The 24829-nt window shown below is 32.5% G+C and overlaps 1 protein-coding gene across 1 annotated transcript in view; it reads left to right on the forward strand.

Annotated features, from left to right (window-relative positions):
• The window catches only part of psmd1 (proteasome 26S subunit, non-ATPase 1), an 89240-nt gene that overhangs the window by 56087 nt on the left and 8324 nt on the right, over positions 1–24829 (forward strand). Inside the window, exons 17-19 of the mRNA XM_073843920.1 lie at positions 14207–14321; positions 20508–20624; positions 22778–22880. Coding sequence (XP_073700021.1) covers positions 14207–14321; positions 20508–20624; positions 22778–22880 — 335 coding nt within the window. The remainder of the gene's footprint in view (positions 1–14206; positions 14322–20507; positions 20625–22777; positions 22881–24829) is intronic.

The raw sequence follows: 24829 nt of genomic DNA on the forward strand, positions 1-24829 counted from the left end.
GAATCCATAAAATTAATGAAAGCACCTAATTTGTTAAATAAAGATAAAACACATTATTGTTACACAATTTAACAGCAATTTATTAAAAGTTTGTTTCGTGATTTCAATTAAGTAGACATGCTTTTTGGTTAATAAAACATAATAATAATAAAAAAAAAAAAAACAGAATCCAGAAAAATTCAAATGGAATTTAAAATTTAAAAACGAAAATTGGTTTAAAAGATTTGCTGCTTATTTGCTTACATTTATTTTTATGGAATATTTATAAGAATATTTATTTTCTGATAGAAATATTTATCAGAATTTGTTTACCAGTCAAATGTAAATACACAAACTTCTTCTGGGGAAAAAATAAATAAATAAAATCACAATGAATTTATGGAAGTTTCCATAAAATGTATTATTTAGAGACGTTTTCGATTATTACAATTTAATGAAACCATTCGAATGGAATCCAGAAAATTAATGAACACATAATTTAAAAAATAAAACACATTTTTGTTAAACGTTTAATAAATTGCTGTTAATTTGTGTAAGTTTTGTGATTTCAATTATTAGACTGCTTTTATTAGACGCTGATTTAATAAAATTGTATTTAACCATGAAAACAGAGTCTAGAAAAAAATTTAAATTAATTCAATAAATAAAAAGGGAAATTTTGAAAAAAAAAAAAAAAAAAGTAATAATAATTTCATAGAGCCCTGTAGTATCATTGAATTTACTGTTGTAATTTTTATTGCCATTTATGTTTTTTTTTTTTTATATTTATTTTAAGCTGTTTTATCATTTTTATTGGTGTTTTGTCTTTGAATATGTCTATATGTGACCCTGGACCAAAAAAACGTCGTAAGTAGCTCGGGTGTATTTGTAGCAATAGCTAAAAATATATTGTATGGGTCAAAACTATCATTTTTTTTTTCTTTTATGCCAAAAATCATTAGGATATTAAGTAAAGTTGATGTTCCATGAAGATATTTTGTAAATTTCTTACCATAAATATATCAATACTCAATTTTTGATTAGTAATATGCATTGCTAAGAACTTAATTTAGACAACTTTTAAAGGCGATTTTCTCAATATTTTGGTTTATTTATTTTTTTGCACCTTCAGTTTCAAGATTTTCAAATAATCTTGGCCAAATATTTATAACAAACCATACATCAATTGAAAGCTTATTTAATAAAGTTTCAGAAGTATAAATCTCAGTTTAAAAAAAAGTCCTTCATGACTGGTTTTGTGGTTCAGGGTCACATATAGTATTTATTTTATTTTTTTCTTTGTTTTAGTTCGTTTTAGTGCTTCATATTAACCTAAAAGTGAAAAAAGGAAAATAATGGCTTGGCAACTGGCATAAAATAATATTTTCTTTTATTTCATTTTTTTTATTTGTTTTGTTTTAATTTTAGTTAGTTAAATATAACCTTGGTTCCTACACTTTAAATGCCATTCCACCTACTTCAACTTAAAAATTTATGGTTGCAACTGAACTTAAGCCTTTAAGTATTATCAAATTAGCCGTGCAAATCATTTCAGCTTTTTTGTTCATTCAAATTATATAAATCTGATGACTTTTGAAATTCATGCATTTGCTTTTATGCCCTAAATTAGATTTGTAGACATCTAATGACAAATGTTTCAGCTGACACTCTTTAACTTTTATATTGTGTGTGTATATATGGATACTTAAAGCCAATACTTTTTTTTCTTAGCTAATAAAACCTGAAGTCTATGTTTTGATAATAAGCTAGTAAAGAAATGTTTTTTTTTTTTTTTTCTTCTTCAATGGAAGCAGAGCTGATGTAGGGGACTCTTTTGTTTGTTAATTTTACTGGTGCGTCTGGCAAAGGGAAACTCTTGAACCATGAACGCCTCTGACTCCTGGAGTGTGTCAGGCTTTGTCTTTTGTTTATGCAAGTTAACAAGAAAAAACTTAAATCAGACAAAACCAAATTTAGGAGAGAGCTTTTGGCTGAAGATTTAAGAGGCTGTTAAAGTTGATTGCATTTGGAAAGTAAGACAAAACACTTTTATATGTAGATAAAGTGTACATATATTAAGTTTATACATGTACTGTGCATATGCATGTGCGTATATTCTAGGGCGTAAACAAAAATTGTATTTTTGTACAAACTGGAAGTAGTAATGAATGAATACCAAAGCAAATCTAGATTTCTGTGTGAAAACACAAATGAAGCTCCAGTCTGAATCTGAGACGAGCCTCTAAACCCAAATGACCAGTCAGGATTATATTGAATAAATGGCTGTGGATGAGCACAAGGCCCTGGCTAAGTTTTGTATTTGTACAGAAGGTTCCCGACTTCCAGCGCTGAAACTGTATTTCTCAGCCTGCCAAGTTCGGCAGAAGCCTTGATATTCAGCGCAACACATTAATTCCAGCCGGATGAAAGATTAAGTCAAATCCCTTTTTATTGCTAGTTGGCATTTGTATGCGAGTGCTAAACTGTGGATTAGCTTCCCACGGAAAGGGTTCGAGCAGTGGACATGCTGTCTGTTATTACTGACAACATTAAGACTTCATTTTAAGTTTACTTTAAATCACCTTGGTTTTATACACACTATATAAACCTGGTATTGCACAATATCTGTAAGAGTTTTTGTAACGGCCAATTAAATGATCTTTGTTGATCTGATTAGTCTTAATTAAAGTAGAGATGTTCCGATACGCTTTTTGCCTTCCTGATACCAATACCAGATCTCGCAGGAAACTTATTCATTGTTCACCGAATTCAAAAGTTTTTTTATTGGATCTCGCAGCGGTACAGTAGCTGCGTTTTCATTACAGATTTGCACAAAACTTTGGCGCTATTTTATAATGTCAATTAAAAAGTATTGCGAAATGACGGCGTTTCCATTAACTGATGTTATGCAACTGAAACGTATTTTTTCCCCTCTCGCAATAAGTCATGGCAATGAATTTTTGTGGGATTTTGGCTATATTTAATCAAATATGACCTGCAAATGTGGAAAAAACGTTTCCATTGCTGTTTTGCAAAATATTCCTTTTTCGAATTGGCTAAAAAAACCACCTTATGCGAGCGTAAACACTTTTTTGCGATATATGGGAGTTTTTGCGCAATTGACGCGTTTCCATTAGGTGTATTTTCAATTCATTACAGATTTGCACAAAACTTTGGCGCTATTTTATAAATGTCCATTAAAAAGTATTGCGAAATGACGGCATTTCCATAAACCGATGTTATGTGACTGAAACGTATTTTTTTTCCTCTCGCGATAAGTCATGCCAACGGATTTTTGTGGTATTTTGGCTATATTTAATCGAATGTGACCCGTAAATGTGAAAAAAAAAAAGTTTCCATTGCTGTTTTGCGAAATATTCCTTTTTCGAATTGCCTGAAAACCACCTCATGCGAGCGTAAAAACTTTTTTGCGATATATGGGAGTTTTTGCGCAATTGACGCGTTTCCATTAGGCGTATTTTCAATTCATTACAGATTTGCACAAAACTTTGGCGCTATTTTATAAATGTCCATTAAAAAGTATTGCGAAATGACGGCATTTCCATAAACCGATGTTATGTGACTGAAACGTATTTTTTTTCCTCTCGCGATAAGTCATGCAAACGGATTTTTGTGGTATTTTGGCTATATTTAATCGAATGTGACCCGTAAATGCAAAAAAAAAAAAAAAAAAAAAAGTTTCCATTGTTGTTTTGCTAAATATTTCTTTTTCGAATTGCCTGAAAAACCACCTCATGAGAGCGTAAACTTTTTTTTTTTTTTTTTTTTTGCGATATATGGGAGTTTTTGCGCAATTGACGCGTTTCCATTAGGCGTATTTTCAATTCATTACAGATTTGCACAAAACTTTGGCGCTATTTTATAAATGTCCATTAAAAAGTATTGCGAAATGACGGCATTTCCATAAACCGATGTTATGTGACTGAAACGTATTTTTTTTTTCCTCTCGCAATAAGTCATGGCAATGATTTTTTGTGGGATTTTGGCTATATTTAATCAAATATGACCTGCAAATGTGGAAAAAACGTTTCCATTGCTGTTTTGCAAAATATTCCTTTTTCAAATTGGCTAAAAAACCACCTCATGTGAGCGTAAACACTTTTTTGCGATATATGGGCTTTTTTGCGCAATTGACGCGTTTCCATTAGGTGTATTTTCAATTCATTACAGATTTGCACAAAACTTTGGTGCTATTTTATAAATGTCCATTAAAAAGTATTGCGAAATGACGGTGTTTCCATTAACCGATGTTATGCGACTGAAACATTTTTTTTCCTCTCGCGATAAGTCATGGCAACGAATTTTGATGGTATTTTGGCTATATTTAATCGAATGTGACCTGTAAATGCAAAAAAAAAAAAAAAAAAAAGTTTCCATTGTTGTTTTGCTAAATATTTCTTTTTTGAATTGCCTGAAAAACCACCTCATGAGAGCGTAAACTTTTTTTTTTTTTTTTTTTGCGATATATGGGAGTTTTTGCGCTTTTGACGTGTTTCCATTACGTGTATTTTCAATTTGCAATATCAATTTGCGCAATTTGAAGGGTAATGAAAATGCAGCTACAATAGCTGGGTTTCCATTACAGATTTGCACAAACTTTGGCCCTGTTTTATAAGCGTCGATTAAAAAGTATTATGAAATGACGACGTTTCCATAAACCGATGTTATGTGACTGAAACGTATTTTTTTTTCCTCTCGCGATAAGTCATGCCAACGGATTTTTGTGGTATTTTGGCTATATTTAATCGAATGTGACCCGTAAATGTGAAAAAAAAAAGTTTCCATTGCTGTTTTGCGAAATATTCCTTTTTCGAATTGCCTGAAAACCACCTCATGCGAGCGTAAAAACTTTTTTGCGATATATGGGAGTTTTTGCGCAATTGACGCGTTTCCATTAGGTGTATTTTCAATTCATTACAGATTTGCACAAAACTTTGGCGCTATTTTATAAATGTCCATTAAAAAGTATTGCGAAATGACGGCATTTCCATAAACCGATGTTATGTGACTGAAACGTATTTTTTTTCCTCTCGCGATAAGTCATGCAAACGGATTTTTGTGGTATTTTGGCTATATTTAATCGAATGTGACCCGTAAATGCAAAAAAAAAAAAAAAAAAAAAAAGTTTCCATTGTTGTTTTGCTAAATATTTCTTTTTCGAATTGCCTGAAAAACCACCTCATGAGAGCGTAAACTTTTTTTTTTTTTTTTTTTTTGCGATATATGGGAGTTTTTGCGCAATTGACGCGTTTCCATTAGGCGTATTTTCAATTCATTACAGATTTGCACAAAACTTTGGCGCTATTTTATAAATGTCCATTAAAAAGTATTGCGAAATGACGGCATTTCCATAAACCGATGTTATGTGACTGAAACGTATTTTTTTTCCTCTCGCGATAAGTCATGCAAACGGATTTTTGTGGTATTTTGGCTATATTTAATCGAATGTGACCCGTAAATGCAAAAAAAAAAAAAAAAAAAAAAAGTTTCCATTGTTGTTTTGCTAAATATTTCTTTTTCGAATTGCCTGAAAAACCACCTCATGAGAGCGTAAACTTTTTTTTTTTTTTTTTTTTTTTGCGATATATGGGAGTTTTTGCGCTTTTGACGTGTTTCCATTACGTGTATTTTCAATTTGCAATATCAATTTGCGCAATTTGAAGGGTAATGAAAATGCAGCTACAATAGCTGGGTTTCCATTACAGATTTGCGCAAACTTTGGCCCTGTTTTATAAGTGTCGATTAAAAAGTATTACGAAATGACGACGTTTCCATAAACCGATGTTATGTGACTGAAACGTATTTTTTTTCCTCTCGCGATAAGTCATGCCAACGGATTTTTGTGGTATTTTGGCTATATTTAATCGAATGTGACCCGTAAATGTGAAAAAAAAAAGTTTCCATTGCTGTTTTGCGAAATATTCCTTTTTCGAATTGCCTGAAAACCACCTCATGCGAGCGTAAAAACTTTTTTGCGATATATGTGAGTTTTTGCGCAATTGACGCGTTTCCATTAGGCGTATTTTCAATTCATTACAGATTTGCACAAAACTTTGGTGCTATATTATAATGTCAATTAAAAAGTATTGCGAAATGACGCGGTTTCCATTAACTGATGTTATGTGACTGAAACGTATTTTTTTTTTCCTCTCGCAATAAGTCATGGCAATGAATTTTTGTGGGATTTTGGCTATATTTAATCAAATATGACCTGCAAATGTGGAAAAAACGTTTCCATTGCTGTTTTGCAAAATATTCCTTTTTCGAATTGGCTAAAAAAACCACCTTATGCGAGCGTAAACACTTTTTTGCGATATATGGGAGTTTTTGCGCAATTGACGCGTTTCCATTAGGTGTATTTTCAATTCATTACAGATTTGCACAAAACTTTGGCGCTATTTTATAAATGTCCATTAAAAAGTATTGCGAAATGACGGCATTTCCATAAACCGATGTTATGTGACTGAAACGTATTTTTTTTCCTCTCGCGATAAGTCATGCCAACGGATTTTTGTGGTATTTTGGCTATATTTAATCGAATGTGACCCGTAAATGTGAAAAAAAAAAAGTTTCCATTGCTGTTTTGCGAAATATTCCTTTTTCGAATTGCCTGAAAACCACCTCATGCGAGCGTAAAAACTTTTTTGCGATATATGGGAGTTTTTGCGCAATTGACGCGTTTCCATTAGGCGTATTTTCAATTCATTACAGATTTGCACAAAACTTTGGCGCTATTTTATAAATGTCCATTAAAAAGTATTGCGAAATGACGGCATTTCCATAAACCGATGTTATGTGACTGAAACGTATTTTTTTTCCTCTCGCGATAAGTCATGCAAACGGATTTTTGTGGTATTTTGGCTATATTTAATCGAATGTGACCCGTAAATGCAAAAAAAAAAAAAAAAAAAAGTTTCCATTGTTGTTTTGCTAAATATTTCTTTTTCGAATTGCCTGAAAAACCACCTCATGAGAGCGTAAACTTTTTTTTTTTTTTTTTTTGCGATATATGGGAGTTTTTGCGCAATTGACGCGTTTCCATTAGGCGTATTTTCAATTCATTACAGATTTGCACAAAACTTTGGCGCTATTTTATAAATGTCCATTAAAAAGTATTGCGAAATGACGGCATTTCCATAAACCGATGTTATGTGACTGAAACGTATTTTTTTTCCTCTCGCGATAAGTCATGCAAACGGATTTTTGTGGTATTTTGGCTATATTTAATCGAATGTGACCCGTAAATGCAAAAAAAAAAAAAAAAAAAAAAGTTTCCATTGTTGTTTTGCTAAATATTTCTTTTTCGAATTGCCTGAAAAACCACCTCATGAGAGCGTAAACTTTTTTTTTTTTTTTTTTTTTTGCGATATATGGGAGTTTTTGCGCAATTGACGCGTTTCCATTAGGCGTATTTTCAATTCATTACAGATTTGCACAAAACTTTGGCGCTATTTTATAAATGTCCATTAAAAAGTATTGCGAAATGACGGCATTTCCATAAACCGATGTTATGTGACTGAAACGTATTTTTTTTTTCCTCTCGCAATAAGTCATGGCAATGATTTTTTGTGGGATTTTGGCTATATTTAATCAAATATGACCTGCAAATGTGGAAAAAACGTTTCCATTGCTGTTTTGCAAAATATTCCTTTTTCAAATTGGCTAAAAAACCACCTCATGTGAGCGTAAACACTTTTTTGCGATATATGGGCTTTTTTGCGCAATTGACGCGTTTCCATTAGGTGTATTTTCAATTCATTACAGATTTGCACAAAACTTTGGTGCTATTTTATAAATGTCCATTAAAAAGTATTGCGAAATGACGGTGTTTCCATTAACCGATGTTATGCGACTGAAACATTTTTTTTCCTCTCGCGATAAGTCATGGCAACGAATTTTGATGGTATTTTGGCTATATTTAATCGAATGTGACCTGTAAATGCAAAAAAAAAAAAAAAAAAAGTTTCCATTGTTGTTTTGCTAAATATTTCTTTTTTGAATTGCCTGAAAAACCACCTCATGAGAGCGTAAACTTTTTTTTTTTTTTTTTTTTTTGCGATATATGGGAGTTTTTGCGCTTTTGACGTGTTTCCATTACGTGTATTTTCAATTTGCAATATCAATTTGCGCAATTTGAAGGGTAATGAAAATGCAGCTACAATAGCTGGGTTTCCATTACAGATTTGCACAAACTTTGGCCCTGTTTTATAAGCGTCGATTAAAAAGTATTATGAAATGACGACGTTTCCATAAACCGATGTTATGTGACTGAAACGTATTTTTTTTTCCTCTCGCGATAAGTCATGCCAACGGATTTTTGTGGTATTTTGGCTATATTTAATCGAATGTGACCCGTAAATGTGAAAAAAAAAAAGTTTCCATTGCTGTTTTGCGAAATATTCCTTTTTCGAATTGCCTGAAAACCACCTCATGCGAGCGTAAAAACTTTTTTGCGATATATGGGAGTTTTTGCGCAATTGACGCGTTTCCATTAGGTGTATTTTCAATTCATTACAGATTTGCACAAAACTTTGGCGCTATTTTATAAATGTCCATTAAAAAGTATTGCGAAATGACGGCATTTCCATAAACCGATGTTATGTGACTGAAACGTATTTTTTTTCCTCTCGCGATAAGTCATGCAAACGGATTTTTGTGGTATTTTGGCTATATTTAATCGAATGTGACCCGTAAATGCAAAAAAAAAAAAAAAAAAAAAAAGTTTCCATTGTTGTTTTGCTAAATATTTCTTTTTCGAATTGCCTGAAAAACCACCTCATGAGAGCGTAAACTTTTTTTTTTTTTTTTTTTTTTTGCGATATATGGGAGTTTTTGCGCTTTTGACGTGTTTCCATTACGTGTATTTTCAATTTGCAATATCAATTTGCGCAATTTGAAGGGTAATGAAAATGCAGCTACAATAGCTGGGTTTCCATTACAGATTTGCGCAAACTTTGGCCCTGTTTTATAAGTGTCGATTAAAAAGTATTACGAAATGACGACGTTTCCATAAACCGATGTTATGTGACTGAAACGTATTTTTTTTCCTCTCGCGATAAGTCATGCCAACGGATTTTTGTGGTATTTTGGCTATATTTAATCGAATGTGACCCGTAAATGTGAAAAAAAAAGTTTCCATTGCTGTTTTGCGAAATATTCCTTTTTCGAATTGCCTGAAAACCACCTCATGCGAGCGTAAAAACTTTTTTGCGATATATGTGAGTTTTTGCGCAATTGACGCGTTTCCATTAGGCGTATTTTCAATTCATTACAGATTTGCACAAAACTTTGGTGCTATATTATAATGTCAATTAAAAAGTATTGCGAAATGACGCGGTTTCCATTAACTGATGTTATGTGACTGAAACGTATTTTTTTTTTCCTCTCGCAATAAGTCATGGCAATGAATTTTTGTGGGATTTTGGCTATATTTAATCAAATATGACCTGCAAATGTGGAAAAAACGTTTCCATTGCTGTTTTGCAAAATATTCCTTTTTCAAATTGGCTAAAAAACCACCTCATGTGAGCGTAAACACTTTTTTTGCGATATATGGGCTTTTTTGCGCAATTGACGCGTTTCCATTAGGTTGTATTTTCAATTCATTACAGATTTGCACAAAACTTTGGTGCTATTTTATAAATGTCCATTAAAAAGTATTGCGAAATGACGGTGTTTCCATTAACCGATGTTATGCGACTGAAACATTTTTTTTCCTCTCGCGATAAGTCATGGCAACGAATTTTGATGGTATTTTGGCTATATTTAATCGAATGTGACCTGTAAATGCAAAAAAAAAAAAAAAAAAAAAAGTTTCCATTGTTGTTTTGCTAAATATTTCTTTTTTGAATTGCCTGAAAAACCACCTCATGAGAGCGTAAACTTTTTTTTTTTTTTTTTTTGCGATATATGGGAGTTTTTGCGCTTTTGACGTGTTTCCATTACGTGTATTTTCAATTTGCAATATCAATTTGCGCAATTTGAAGGGTAATGAAAATGCAGCTACAATAGCTGGGTTTCCATTACAGATTTGCACAAACTTTGGCCCTGTTTTATAAGCGTCGATTAAAAAGTATTATGAAATGACGACGTTTCCATAAACCGATGTTATGTGACTGAAACGTATTTTTTTTTCCTCTCGCGATAAGTCATGCCAACGGATTTTTGTGGTATTTTGGCTATATTTAATCGAATGTGACCCGTAAATGTGAAAAAAAAAAAGTTTCCATTGCTGTTTTGCGAAATATTCCTTTTTCGAATTGCCTGAAAACCACCTCATGCGAGCGTAAAAACTTTTTTGCGATATATGGGAGTTTTTGCGCAATTGACGCGTTTCCATTAGGCGTATTTTCAATTCATTACAGATTTGCACAAAACTTTGGCGCTATTTTATAAATGTCCATTAAAAAGTATTGCGAAATGACGGCATTTCCATAAACCGATGTTATGTGACTGAAACGTATTTTTTTTCCTCTCGCGATAAGTCATGCAAACGGATTTTTGTGGTATTTTGGCTATATTTAATCGAATGTGACCCGTAAATGCAAAAAAAAAAAAAAAAAAGTTTCCATTGTTGTTTTGCTAAATATTTCTTTTTCGAATTGCCTGAAAAACCACCTCATGAGAGCGTAAACTTTTTTTTTTTTTGCGATATATGGGAGTTTTTGCGTTTTTGACGTGTTTCCATTACGTGTATTTTCAATTTGCAATATCAATTTGCGCAATTTGAAGGGTAATGAAAATGCAGCTACAATAGCTGGGTTTCCATTACAGATTTGCGCAAACTTTGGCCCTGTTTTATAAATCTCGATTAAAAAGTATTACGAAATGACGACGTTTCCATAAACCGATGTTATGTGACTGAAACGTATTTTTTTTCCTCTCGCGATAAGTCATGCCAACGGATTTTTGTGGTATTTTGGCTATATTTAATCGAATGTGACCCGTAAATGTGAAAAAAAAAAAAAAAAAGTTTCCATTGCTGTTTTGCGAAATATTCCTTTTTCAAATTGCCTGAAAACCACCTTAATGCGAGCGTAAAAACTTTTTTGCGATATATGGGAGTTTTTGCGCAATTGACGCGTTTCCATTAGGCGTATTTTCAATTCATTACAGATTTGCACAAAACGTTGCCGCTATTTTATAAATGTTGATTTAAAAGTATTGCAAAATGATGGCATTTCCATTAACTGATGTTATGCGACTAAAATTTTTGCACAATTGACGCGTTTCTGTAAGGCGTATTTTCAGTTCTCAATTTCAATGTGCGAAATTTGAAGGGCAAAACTTTGGCGCTATTTTATAAATGTCAATTAAAAATATTGCGAAATGATGGTGTTTCCGTTAACTGATGTTATGCGACTGAAACATTTTTTTCTTTCGCTATAAGACATGGCACAGTTTTTTGTGGGATTTTGGCTATATTTAATTGAATGTAGCTGCATTTCCATTAGAGATTTGTGCAAAACTTTGACGAAATGACGGCGTTATTCCATTATGTGACTGAAACTTTAATTTTTTCCTCCTATGATAAGTCATGGCAATGGATTTTTGTGGGATTTTGGCTATATTTAATCGAATGTGAGCTATAAATGCGAAAAAAAAAAAGTTTCCATTGCTGTTTTTCAAACTGCCTGAATAACCACCTCATGCAATCTTTTTTTGTGATGTATGGGAGTTTTTGCACAATTGACACGTCATAATTTCAATTTGCGCAATTTAAAGGGTAATGAAAACGCAGCTAGTGTCACAAAATAAACGTTGACTCCTGAATAAAGCTGGTCTGGGCTTGTGCAAGTTTGTTTGCTTTGCAGTCCGAGCTGATTTTACAGTTTTACAGTTACACTTTTTACAGTTTAATGTGGAATGTCATGGAATTAGTCAAAGTTTGGATGAATAAATCAAAAGTAGGTCATTACACTTAAATAATCGTGATATGGACTAATATTTGTAAAAAATTAAGCGCAAAGCGACTATTTAAATATGACTTTTGTGTGTCTCTGTTTTAATGTACTTAACGATAAGACAATATTTGGCCGAGATACAACTATTTATTGAGTGTGCAAAAAATCTAAATATTGAGGAAATAGCCTTTAAAGTTGTCCAAATGTTCTTAGCAATGCGTATTACTAATCAAACACTAAGTTTTGAGATATTTATAGTAGTAAATTTACAAAACATGTTCATGGAGATTATCATTACTTAATATCCTAATGATTTTTGGCATAAAAGAAAAATCTAATTTATTGTTGGCTATTGCAACAAATATACCCATGCGACTTAAGACTGGTTTTGTGGTTCAGGGTCACAAATCTGCCATAGTTTCGATTATCTGCCACAATGAAGACATTTATAAACTTTTTGGCAGAATTTCTATATCAGTGCTCCTCTGAGAGGAGTTTTATTTCAAATGATATATTTGTTTATTCATTTTTAAATGTAATTTGCAAATTGTTTTACAGACAAGTCAATGAGAAGAGCTAGTTCTCTTTACCGTAATAAGTTTGCTCTCTTTCAGTGACTTTGTGTTATGTGACATCCGAGAGTGTTGGCAGTCTCAAAAGAAGGATTTAATGAGGAAAATGAGGCTGTTATTTGATTATATTATTCCTGCTTGGCCATTTAGTCCTTCGGGCTATTTAGGATAACCGTTACCGCAGACTTAAACAAAAGATTTGCATAGTCTTGCAGTAGAAATTTCAAGGACATGTTTCTCCTTTTTTTTGTGCCAACCTGTAACTTCAGTTCTGGGAATAAAATGGAGAGGAAAAAAATTTACAAAATGAGTTTTTTACGTAATCTGTGAATGTGAATATGCATTTATATCATAAATCCTCTATTTAAAAGGAAAAGTTCACCCCAAAAATTATGTACTCTCCCTCAAGAGATTTTTAAACCCAATAAAGTGCATCCATCTATTATAAAAAAGGTACTCCACATGGATTTTGAGGGTTAATAAAGGCCTTTTGAAGCAAATCGATGTGTTTATGTAAGAAAAATATTCATATTTAAAACTTTATGCAAAAGTACATACGACAGTTAGTGGAAGCTAGAAATTATGGTTTATATATATATATATATATATATATATATATATATATATATATATATATAATTTTTTTTTTTTTTTTTACAGAAGCCCTTTATTAACCCCTGGAGCTGTGTGGAGCACTTTTTATGATGGATAGATGCACTTTAATAGGCTTCAAAATCTCAACAGCCATTCACTGCCATTATAAAGCTTGAAAAATGTTCAACTTTATAAACCGCAATCTCTAGCTTCCGCAAACTGTCGTACACACATTCGCATAAAGTTTTAAATATGGATTTTTTTTTTTTTCACACAAACGCATCGATTTGCTTCAGAAGGCCTTTATTAACCCCCAAGATCCGTGTGGAGTACTTTTAATGATGGATGGACACACTTTATTGGACTTAAATCTCAACTGCCATTATATAACTTGCAAGAGCCAGGACATTTTTTAATAAAACTGATTGTATTCGTCTGTTGAGATTTCGAAATCCAATAAAATGTGTCGATCCATCATAAAAAGTACTCCACACGGATCTTGGGGGTTAATAAAGGCCTTCTGAAGCAAAGCTAGACATTACGGTTTATGAAGTTTTAAATATGGATATTTTTCTTACACAAACGCATTGTTTCGCTTAAAGCCTTTATTAACCCCCAAGATCCATGTGGAGTACTTTTTATGGTGGATGGACACACTTTATTGGACTTCGAAATCTCAACAGCCATTCACTGCCATTATAAAAGTTGGAAGAGCCAGGACATTTTATTATACAGCTCTAAATGTATTCATCTGAATGAAGAAAGTCATGCAGCTAGGATGGTTTGATAATGAGTTCTTTTCATTTTGGGGGCGAAATATGCCTTTGTACCAAAGTACAAAATATTAGACTGGAAAGTCTTGTCACAATTGGCCATAACTTCATGTTGCCAACGTCAGGTACACTTGATGAATGGAAACCGAAATAACCATCCTGCACTGTTTTATCGAGTTGGGATCTTTTGTTACAAGCGTCGATTTGGCGGCGCACCAGTTTAATAGTTCCTTTGCATAAACTTTGAACAAAGAACTAAAGCCTTGCATTCCTTCGGCCGATCCAAAGTATTACTGTCAGAGAAAATAAACCGTTTTGAAAATGGATGGCCTTTGCTTCAAGTGTTTTGTGTTTGTGTCTACAGGACTCCAGAGCAATGTCCCAGTGTGGTTTCTCTGCTGTCTGAGAGCTACAATCCTCATGTCCGCTGCGGCGCTGCGATGGCTCTGGGCATCTGCTGTGCTGGCACTGGGAACAAGGTGAGTTTTGATGAATACCCTATTAAGTACTCAGTACTCTTAGCTGGTTTCATTGAATTGGCTGGTTAATGCATTTGATGATTACATTTGTTAATGTTGATACAGATAAAAGTTCAATCTAAGTTAATGTTCATTTAAAATACATGCTTTTTTTTATATATGTGTGTCTTAAGTAGCATGGGTGTATTTGTAGCAATAGCCAAAAATACATTGTATGGGTCAAAATTTTAAATTTCTTTTATGACAAAAATCATTAGGATATTAATTAAAGATCATGTTCCATGAATATGTTTTGTAAATTTCCTACAGTAAATATATCAAAACTTAATTTTTGATTAGTAAAATGCATTGCTAAGGACAACTTTAAAGGCGATTTTCTCAATATTTAGTTTTTTTTTTTTTTTTGCATCCTCAGATTCTAGATTTTCAAATAGTTGTATCTCGGCCAAATATAGTCTTATCCTAACAAACCATACATCAATGGAAAATGTATTTATTCAGCTTTCAGAAGATGTATAAATCGTAGTTTCAAAAAATTTTCCCTTATGACTGATTTTGTGTATTTTCAGTTTGGGGACCAGCTCTCAACATTAAGACTAAGACTTTTGCTTCATAAACTCCACATTCGCTGCTTAGTAATAGTTAGTAAAGTAGTTAGGTAGGATTAATAAATCTAAAATATGCTAATGCAGAATAAGGCATTAATATCTGCTCTGAGTATAATAAAGACCTAATATGAGAGTAATATGCATGCTAATACACAACTAGTGAGAATTGTTTCCTAAAATGAAGTGTTACTGATATTTTAATTATGTTACTGTTCTAGTATATTTAGAAACTAAAATTAACCTAGATTTATAAATGTATATTTATAAATGAATTTTTCGAGAATAAAGTCGGAATGTTTCGAGAATAAAGTCGGAATGTTTCGAGAATAACTCGAGAATAAAGTTGGAATGTGTCCAGAATAAAATCTGAATTATGAGAATAAAGTCGGAATGTTTCATGAATGAAGTTGGAATGTTTCGAGAATAAAGTCGGAATGTTTCGAGAATAACTCGAGAATAAAGTCGGAATGTGTCGAGAATAAAGTTGGAATTATGAGAATAAAGTCGGAATGTGTCGAGAATAAAGTTGGAATTATGAGAATAAAGTCGGAATGTTTCATGAATGAAGTTGGAATGTTTCGAGAATAACTCAGAATAAAGTCGGAATGTCTCGAGAATAAAGTCGGAATGTGTCGAGAATAAAGTCGGAATGTTTCGAGAATAACTCGAGAATAAAATCGGAATTATGAGAATAAAGTTGGAATGTTTCATGAATGAAGTTGGAATGTTTCGAGAATAAAGTCGGAATGTTTCGAGAATAACTCGAGAATAAAGTCGGAATGTGTCGAGAATAAAGTTGGAATTATGAGAATAAAGTCGGAATGTGTCGGGAATAAAGTCGCAATGTTTTGAGAATAACTCGAATAAAGTCGGAATGTCTCGAGAATAAAGTCGGAATGTGTCGAGAATAAAATCGGAATTATGAGAATAAAGTCGGAATGTGTCGAGAATAAAGTCGGAATGTTTCGAGAATAACTCGAGAATAAAATCGGAATGTGTCGAATAAAATCGGAATTATGAGAATAAAGTTGGAATGTTTCATGAATGAAGTCGGAATGTTTCGAGAATAACTCGAGAATAAAGTCGGAATTATGAGAATAAAGTCAGAATGTGTCGGGAATAAAGTCGCAATGTTTTGAGAATAACTCGAATAAAGTCGGAATGTGTCGAGAATAAAATCGGAATGTTACGAGAATAAAGTTGGAATTATGAGAATAAAGTCGGAATGTGGCGAGAATAAAGTCTGAATGTTTCGAGAATAACGAGAATAAAATCGGAATGTGTCGAGAATAAAATTGGAATTATGAGAATAAAGTTGGAATGTTTCATGAATGAAGTTGGAATGTTTCGAGAATAACTCGAGAATAAAATCGGAATGTGTCAAGAATAAAATCGGATTTATGAGAATAAAGTTGGAATGTTTCATGAATGAAGTTGGAATGTTTCGAGAATAAAGTCGGAATGTTTCGAGAATAACTCGAGAATAAAATCGGAATTATGAGAATAAAGTTGGAATGTTTCATGAATGAAGTCGGAATGTTTCGAGAATAACTCGAGAATAAAGTCGGAATGTGTCGAGAATAAAGTTGGAATTATGAGAATAAAGTCGGAATGTGTCGGGAATAAAGTCGGAATGTTTCGAGAATAACTCGAGAATAAAATCGGAATTATGAGAATAAAGTTGGAATGTTTCATGAATGAAGTCGGAATGTTTCGAGAATAACTCGAGAATAAAGTCGGAATGTGTCGAGAATAAAGTTGGAATTATGAGAATAAAGTCGGAATGTGTCGGGAATAAAGTCGCAATGTTTTGAGAATAACTCGAATAAAGTCGGAATGTGTCGAGAATAAAAATCGGAATTATGAGAATAAAATCGGAATGTGGCGAGAATAAAGTCGGAATGTTTCGAGAATAAAGTTGGAATTATGAGAATAAAGTCGGAATGTGGCGAGAATAAAGTCGGAATGTTTCGAGAATAACGAGAATAAAATCGGAATGTGTCGAGAATAAAATTGGAATTATGAGAATAAAGTTGGAATGTTTCATGAATGAAGTTGGAATGTTTCGAGAATAACTCGAGAATAAAATCGGAATGTGTCAAGAATAAAATCGGATTTATGAGAATAAAGTTGGAATGTTTCATGAATGAAGTTGGAATGTTTCGAGAATAAAGTCGGAATGTTTCGAGAATAACTCGAGAATAAAGACGGAATGTGTCGAGAATAAAGTTGGAATTATGAGAATAAAGTCGGAATGTGTCGGGAATAAAGTCGGAATGTGTCGAGAATAAAATCGGAATTATGAGAATAAAGTCGGAATGTGTCGAGAATAAAGACGGAATGTTTTGAGAATAACTCGAGAATAAAATCGGAATGTTTCGAGAATAAAGTCGGAATGTGTCGAGAATAAAATTGGAATTATGAGAATAAAGTCGGAATGTGTCGAGAATAAAGTCGGAATGTTTCGAGAATAAATTGAGAATAAAGTCGGAATTACGAGAATGAAGTAGAAATATTTCACCAGCAATAAAACACCAGCTGATCTGTGAAAGAATTTAACCTTTTTTAGACAAGATCAATTATATGGTTACACCACATTGACATTTTTGCAGTCATCACCCAAATATTATCTCAAAATGAATTAAACCCAGACAATTTAGACTTAGTCCACATAAAAAGAGAATATATTCAATTATTTTGGAATTTTAACTCTTTTAAATTTAAATAAACCATATGGACAAAAATAAATAAATAAATAGCGTCATGTCATTGACCCATATTTATATTCAGGGATTTGAGTTTTGTTTTCTGTAATATATTATTTTATGTGAGCATACAGTATACAGGTAAAGTCGAAATATCTTCATGGAACATGATCTTTACTTAATATTTTAATGATTTTTGGCTTAAAAGAAAAATGTATAATTTTGACCCATACAACGTATTGTTGGCTATTGCTACAAATATACCTGTGCTACTTATGAATGGTTTTGTGGTCCATTTGCAGCCATTTTAGCCACAGTCTAGAGCCCTGATATGACTCTTAAAGATTAGATGGCTGAAAAATCATTAAATTAGTCTGTAAGACAGCTGAGGAACTGCCAGGACCCAAGAGAGAGGTTCGAACTGTCTTGCAACAATCCTGAGTGATGTTATTGGCTCTTCTGCATGCTCAGATTAGTTCTGTGACTAAATTGCATTACCAGTGGAAGAGTCACAGATGGCACATTTACCACTCCAGTGGAGATGAGATTAACACAGATACTTTGGACAATGTTCGTCCTTCGTTGGCTGAGTTGGAAAAATGGAATATGAAGATTGGTCTTGACTGTTTAACTTATAAGATCTCTAATCCAAATCCCTCTCAGGTGCCCAAATACAGTCAAGGGCGGTTTTGTACAGATGCTGGGAATCAGGACTAGCCTAGAAGCCAAGATCTCCCGCACTTTCAATTTAGTTGGGCCTTTTAAATGGGTCACAAACTCAGCTTTGGGTGCATAATTTATACACCTGGTTTTTACTCCAATGTAATTTGTGCCTAGTGGAGTTTCTTCAATCCTTTTTCGGCTCCATCTGTCAAACAAACTCTGGCTTATTTTGAACGAGTCGTTCCAAGCTACTGCTGACCCAATCACTGAAATATGTATATTGATGGGATACTGTATGTTGTGTAATGTTGCTGTAGCGTTTAGTCAGCTGTGAGGCTATTTTGGGCTCTGTCTTCAGAGCTGTTTTAATACAAAGTAGTTTGATCAAATGTGACACTAATCATCCTAAACAAACAAAAATTCTCATAATTTTGACTTCATTCTCGAAAAATTTCGACTTTATTTTTTTTTTAACTTTTCGACTTTATTCTCAAAACATTTAGACTTTATTCTCGTAATTTCCACTTTATTCTAATAACATTTCAACTTTATTCTCCTAATTTTAACTATTTTCGGAACATTTTACTTTATTCTCAAAACATTTCAACTTTATTCTCGATTTATTCTCGAAACATTTCGACTTTATTCTCGTAATTTCGACTTTATTCTCAAAACATTTCGTTTTTATTCTCGAAAAAATTGTGACTATTTTCGTAACATTTCAACTTTATTCTCGTAATTTCGACTTTATTCTTGAAACTTTTCAACTATTCTCAAAACATTTTGACTTTTTTCTTGATTTATTCTCGAAACATTTCGACTTTATTCTCGTAATTTCGACTTTATTCTCAAAACTTTTCGATTTTATTCTTAAAAAATTGTGACTTTATTTTCATAAAATTTCAACTTTATTCTCGTAATTTCAACTTTATTCTTGAAACTTTTATACTATTCCCGAAACATTTTACTTTATTCTCGATTTATTCTCGAAACATTTTGAATTTATTCTTGTAACATTTCAACTTTATTCTTGAAACTTTTCGTCTTTATTCTTGATTTATTTTCAAAACATTTTTACTTTATTCTTGATTTATTCCCGAAACATTTTGACTTTATTCTCGATTAATCCTCGAAACATTTAGACTTTATTCTCATAACATTTCAAGTTTATTCTCGTAACATTTCGACTTTATTCTTGAAACATTTCAAATATTCCCGAAACATTTTGAATTTATTCTCGTAACATTTTGACTTTATTCTTGAAACTTTTCGTCTTTATTCTTGATTTATTCTCAAAACATTTCGACTTTTTTCTCGATTAATCCTCAAAACATTTCAACTTTATTCTTTGTTTATTCTTGTAACATTTCGACTTTATTCTTGCAACATTTCGACTTTATTCTTGGTTAATTCTCTAAACATTTAGACTTTATTCTCGATTTATATTTGAAACATTTCGTCTTCATTCTCAAAACATTTAGACTTTTTGACTTTATTCTTGAAACATTTTAACTTTATTTTCTATTTATTCTCAAAACAGTTAGACTTTATTCTCGAAAAATTGTGACTTTATTTTCGTAACATTTCAACTTTATTCTCTAAACATTTTGACTTTATTCTTGAAACTTTTCGACTTTATTCTCAAAACAATTTGACTTTATTCTCAATTTATTCTCGAAACATTTCAACTTCATTCTTGAAACATTTAAACTTTTTTCTGTTTATTTTTCAGAACATTTAGACTTTATTCTCAATTTTGACTATTCTCAAAACATTTTGACTTTATTCTCTATTTATTCTCGTAATTTCGACTTTATTCTCGAAACATTTTGACTTTCTCTATTCTTATAACATTTCGACTTTATTCTCGTAATTTCGACTTTATTCTTAACTTTTCGACTATTCTCAAAACATTTAGACTTTATTCTCGATTTGTTTTTGAAAGATTTTGACTTTATTCTTGATTTATTTATTTACCGATCTGACTCATTCTGAGAGAAGGAGTGAAAGTTAATGCAAGGTCTTTCTTTCTCAGTGGCTTGTGAGTTATAAGTAGGTGGCTACTTCTTTTCTGTATCTCTGGTTTGCTAATCATTAAAAATGATGAAATACTTGGGAATCTGATGAATTTGTGGTTTAGCCGTGTCAGGATATGTTTGTTTTCCCATAATCATAATTCATATGTTTCCATTATTGATTTCCTTCAACAGGAAGCGATCAATCTCCTGGAGCCCATGACCAATGACCCGGTGAATTACGTAAGACAGGGCGCTCTGATCGCCTCGGCTTTGATCATGATCCAGCAGTCGGAGGTCACCTGTCCAAAGGTAGGACTTTGAGTGGTTGGGGTTAATTATTTGGCTTATTTGATAACCACGGATAATTCATTAAATTCCTTGCCTGACCGCAGTGTGGCACAAAGCTGCAAAATCACTGTTTAATAGTCGTTCAACCTAAATGGATGTACATTAGCTTAGTTTTTGAGGGCTTGAGAGACTACACAGACCAAAAATGAACAATAGTCTGTCATTTGACTGTTTATTATAGATTCCAGTACTCACCTAAAGTCGTAAATATTCAGCTCGTATAATATCAGACTTGGTCTAGTCATATCTACAGTCTGGTTGTGTAGTCACGGTACATTTGCTTGTTTCTTGGGGTGATTTTCCTGCAGTTTTTACCACATGATTATTTCTGGGCTGTGAATTTTATGGCCACATGAAAGTAGAATTGATTTGAAATCCCCGTTTTATGGTGTAATAAAAGGCTCGAGTTGTAATAATGGCAGTCATTTGTTAAATATCTCTTCCGGGCAGACTTTAATTCATGCTATATGTTTTATGAGCCTGGCCTTCAAATTTGGGGGGAGAAAGCAAAATATGAATGTCGTAAATGCCTTAGAAGAGAGTCATTTTACTGTGTGTTTGCCTCTGAACCACAATCTAGATGTTTCTTCACTATTTTAGAAAGATAATTAAGTAATTTCGAACATGAGTCTATATAAATGCTGGACGATGGCGTTTTAGTGCCATGTTAAAATAAGTTTGAGAATAAGAGAATAATGTTTTGGGAATAAATTTGTAATATTTTGAGAGCAAAGTTGTGATATTTTGAGAATAAAGTAAAAAGTCGTAATATTTTAATAATAATGTCAAAATATAGTCTAAATATTTTGAAAATAAAGTCAAAATTATGACAGTAAATGTTTTGAGAATAGTCAAAATTATAAGAATAAAGTTGAAATATTTTGAGAATGAAGTTTAAATATTTTAAGAATCAAGTCAAAATTTGGAGAATAATTTCGACTTTATTCTTGAAACATTTCAACTTTATTCTCGTAATTTTGATTTTTTTTTTTTTTTTTTTTCCGGAAACATTTTGGCTGTTTTTGAAACATTTTGACTTTTTTCTAAAAAATATTTTAACTTATTCTCGTAATTTTGACTTTATTCTCAAAATATTTCTGCTTTATGCTCGTAATTTCTACTTTGTTCTCAGAACATTTTGACTGTTCTTATAAATTCAACTTTGTTCCAAAAATATTTCAACTTTGTTCTAAAAATATTTCGACTTTATTCTAAAAATTTGGACTTCGTCAATACATTTCAACGTTTTTCTTGAAACATTTAGACTGTTTTTGAAACATTTTGTCTTTGTTCTCAATTTCGACTATTTATTTTCTCAAACCATTATGACTTTGTTATCCTAATTTTGACTTTATTCTCGTAATTTGGACTTATTCTCAAAATATTTCTACTTCATGCTCGTAATTACGACTTTGTTTTCGAAACATTTAGACTTTGTTTTTGAACATTTCGACTGTTCTCATAATGTCAACTTTGTTATAAAATATTTCAACTTCGTTCCAAAAATATTTAGACTTTTAAAAATGTGGACTTTATTGTCAATACATTTCAACTTTTTTCTTGAAACATTTCGACTGTTTTTGAAACATTTTGTCATTGTTCTCATAATTTTGACTATTTATTTTCTCAAACCATTACGACTTTACGACATTATCCTATTTTTGTCTTTGTTCTCAAAGTATTTCGACTTCATTCTCCTAATTTTGACTTTAGTGTCAAAACATTTCGACTTTATTCTCAAAACATTTCGACTTTATTCTCAAAACATTTCGACTTTATTCTCAAAACATTTCAACTTTAGTTTCAAAACTTTTAGAATTTATTATCGTATTTCGGCTATTCTCGAAACATTTCAAATTTATTCTCGAAACATTTCAAACTAATTTTGAATTTATTCTCGTCAGCTTTATTTTTGTAATTTTAGATTTTTGCATTTTTTAACATGGCACTAAAACACAGTCAGTTTTGACTGTGTTTTAAAAATGAAGTCAGTTTTGATTTCACATCTTAGATATTTCGGATGTATTGTTTCCTGTTCTCATTCATCATTAAATTTAAAACCACAGTCGTCGTATATCCGAGAGCAGCTATACATTGGCTCTTTCTTTTCACAGGTGAACCAGTTCAGACAACTTTACTCAAAGGTGATCAACGACAAGCACGACGATGTGATGGCCAAATTTGGGGCCATTCTGGCTCAGGGCATCCTGGATGCAGGTCAGTATCAGATGTGAATATTTAAGGTTTCTGGACCAGACTACCATGTGCTTTTATATTATATATTTTATCTTAATTTTAAATTTTTTAAATAATTGATTCATTTATTTGCATTTTGCTAATTCCTTGCATTATTCTCATTTATGCAATGAAACTTGTTAAACTGTCTTTTTAATATTTGCTTTATCAAACAAAAAGCCATTGTATTACAGTGTTTTTCAATTATGCATTAAAATATTAAATAAAAAAAAGTCACAATATTAAAAGTAATTTTAAATAGGGTTTATTTATTTAAAAATATGTCAGTATTTAATGTAATCTCTTGTTTATTTTATTCCTTTTGGTTTGGGGTTAACAGCTTGAGTTCTCTTTAAGTCCATTTTTAAATTTATGTAAAAATTAGATATTGTCAGTTTTATACTTTTACTTCCTGGTTCCTGGTTTAATGCACGTAAGAGTCTTATCTCGAATAATTGAATGGTTGGGTGTTCTGTGCTAAATGTTAAGGTGAAAACCAGCCTTTTGTATGCATGTCATGGCAGGTAAGTCCGTTTAAGTTTTTGCGATAAAATGCTGATAGGATCGTGACAAGAATGTGGCATGCGAAACGAGATAGTGCCACGTCTTCATGCCACTACAAGCAAATATCATTCACTCAGTCCCAGGGGGTGCTTGCCTATTAATATTGAAAGAACACATCGACCTTCAAGATGCTCTTGCCCCCAGCTTCCCAAATATCAGCTTGTGTGCAAACACAGTACAGATATCACAAAGAATATTTCACATGGAGTGTTGTTTTTGCCCATGGTAATTGAATTTAGGACATGCTGGGGCGGTGTTGCATCCTAATTACTTGTATTACAGTCGGGTGACAGTTCTTAATACAGGCGATTTCAAGGTTTCAGTCAGGAGTCTGTGTCTGAACACAATTTAAATACATAAATCATACCGCAACATGCAGACTGAACTTTGTTGCGACTAATTAAATGGCTGCTTTATAAAAACACTGTTGTATGCTGTGGTTCCAGAATTTAAACCTGGTAAGCTGCCTTCCTGTCTACAGCAGACAATAGCTGCTTAACCCTTACTCCATGTGCTACACAAATCACTGACGGCACACAAGAGAATCTGACGTTAACATTTTACTAAGCTGAACCTGTTGTATTTTACAAAAATGCACAGCACGCACAAATGTTGGAGCTACTGTGACAGTTATCCAATGAGCAGAAAATGCACAGCACACACAAATATTGGAATTTGACGTTAGCATGTTGCAAAAGCTAACATAATATTCCAATAAGCATAAAAAAACATACAGATATTGGAGTTTGATATAAGCATGTTTTTAACCCTGTGGTAAAAATTCGTATATACTGGTTAGGTAGGTTTTGATGTTGGGATGCTGGTTTTAGCTGGTTTAAGATGGTCCTAAGCTGGTTTATGGTGATCTTAAACTGGTTTTTATCTGATCCTAAACTGGTTTATGCTTGTCTTTAGCTTGTCATGCACTGATCCTAAGTAGGAGGGACCATCTTAGGACCTGCACATGACCAGTTCAGGACCAGCGTAAACCAGCATAGGACCAGCATAAACCAGTTTAGGACCAGCACATGACCAGATAAGGACCAGTTTAGGACTAGCATAAACCATTTTAGGACCAGCACATGACCAGATAAGGACCAGTTTAGGACTAGCATAAACCATTTTAGGACCAGCACATGACCAGATAAGGACCAGTTTAGGACTAGCATAAACCAGTTTAGGACCAGCACATGACCAGATAAGGACCAGTTTAGGACTAGCATAAACCATTTTAGGACCAGCACATGACCAGATAAGGACCAGTTTAGGACTAGCATAAACCATTTTAGGACCAGCACATGACCAGATAAGGACCAGTTTAGGACTAGCATAAACCAGTTTAGGACCAGCACATGACCAGATAAGGA

Source organism: Garra rufa, chromosome 7 (assembly GCF_049309525.1).
Source record: "Garra rufa chromosome 7, GarRuf1.0, whole genome shotgun sequence".
In the NCBI taxonomy this organism is placed as follows: Eukaryota; Metazoa; Chordata; class Actinopteri; order Cypriniformes; family Cyprinidae; genus Garra; species Garra rufa.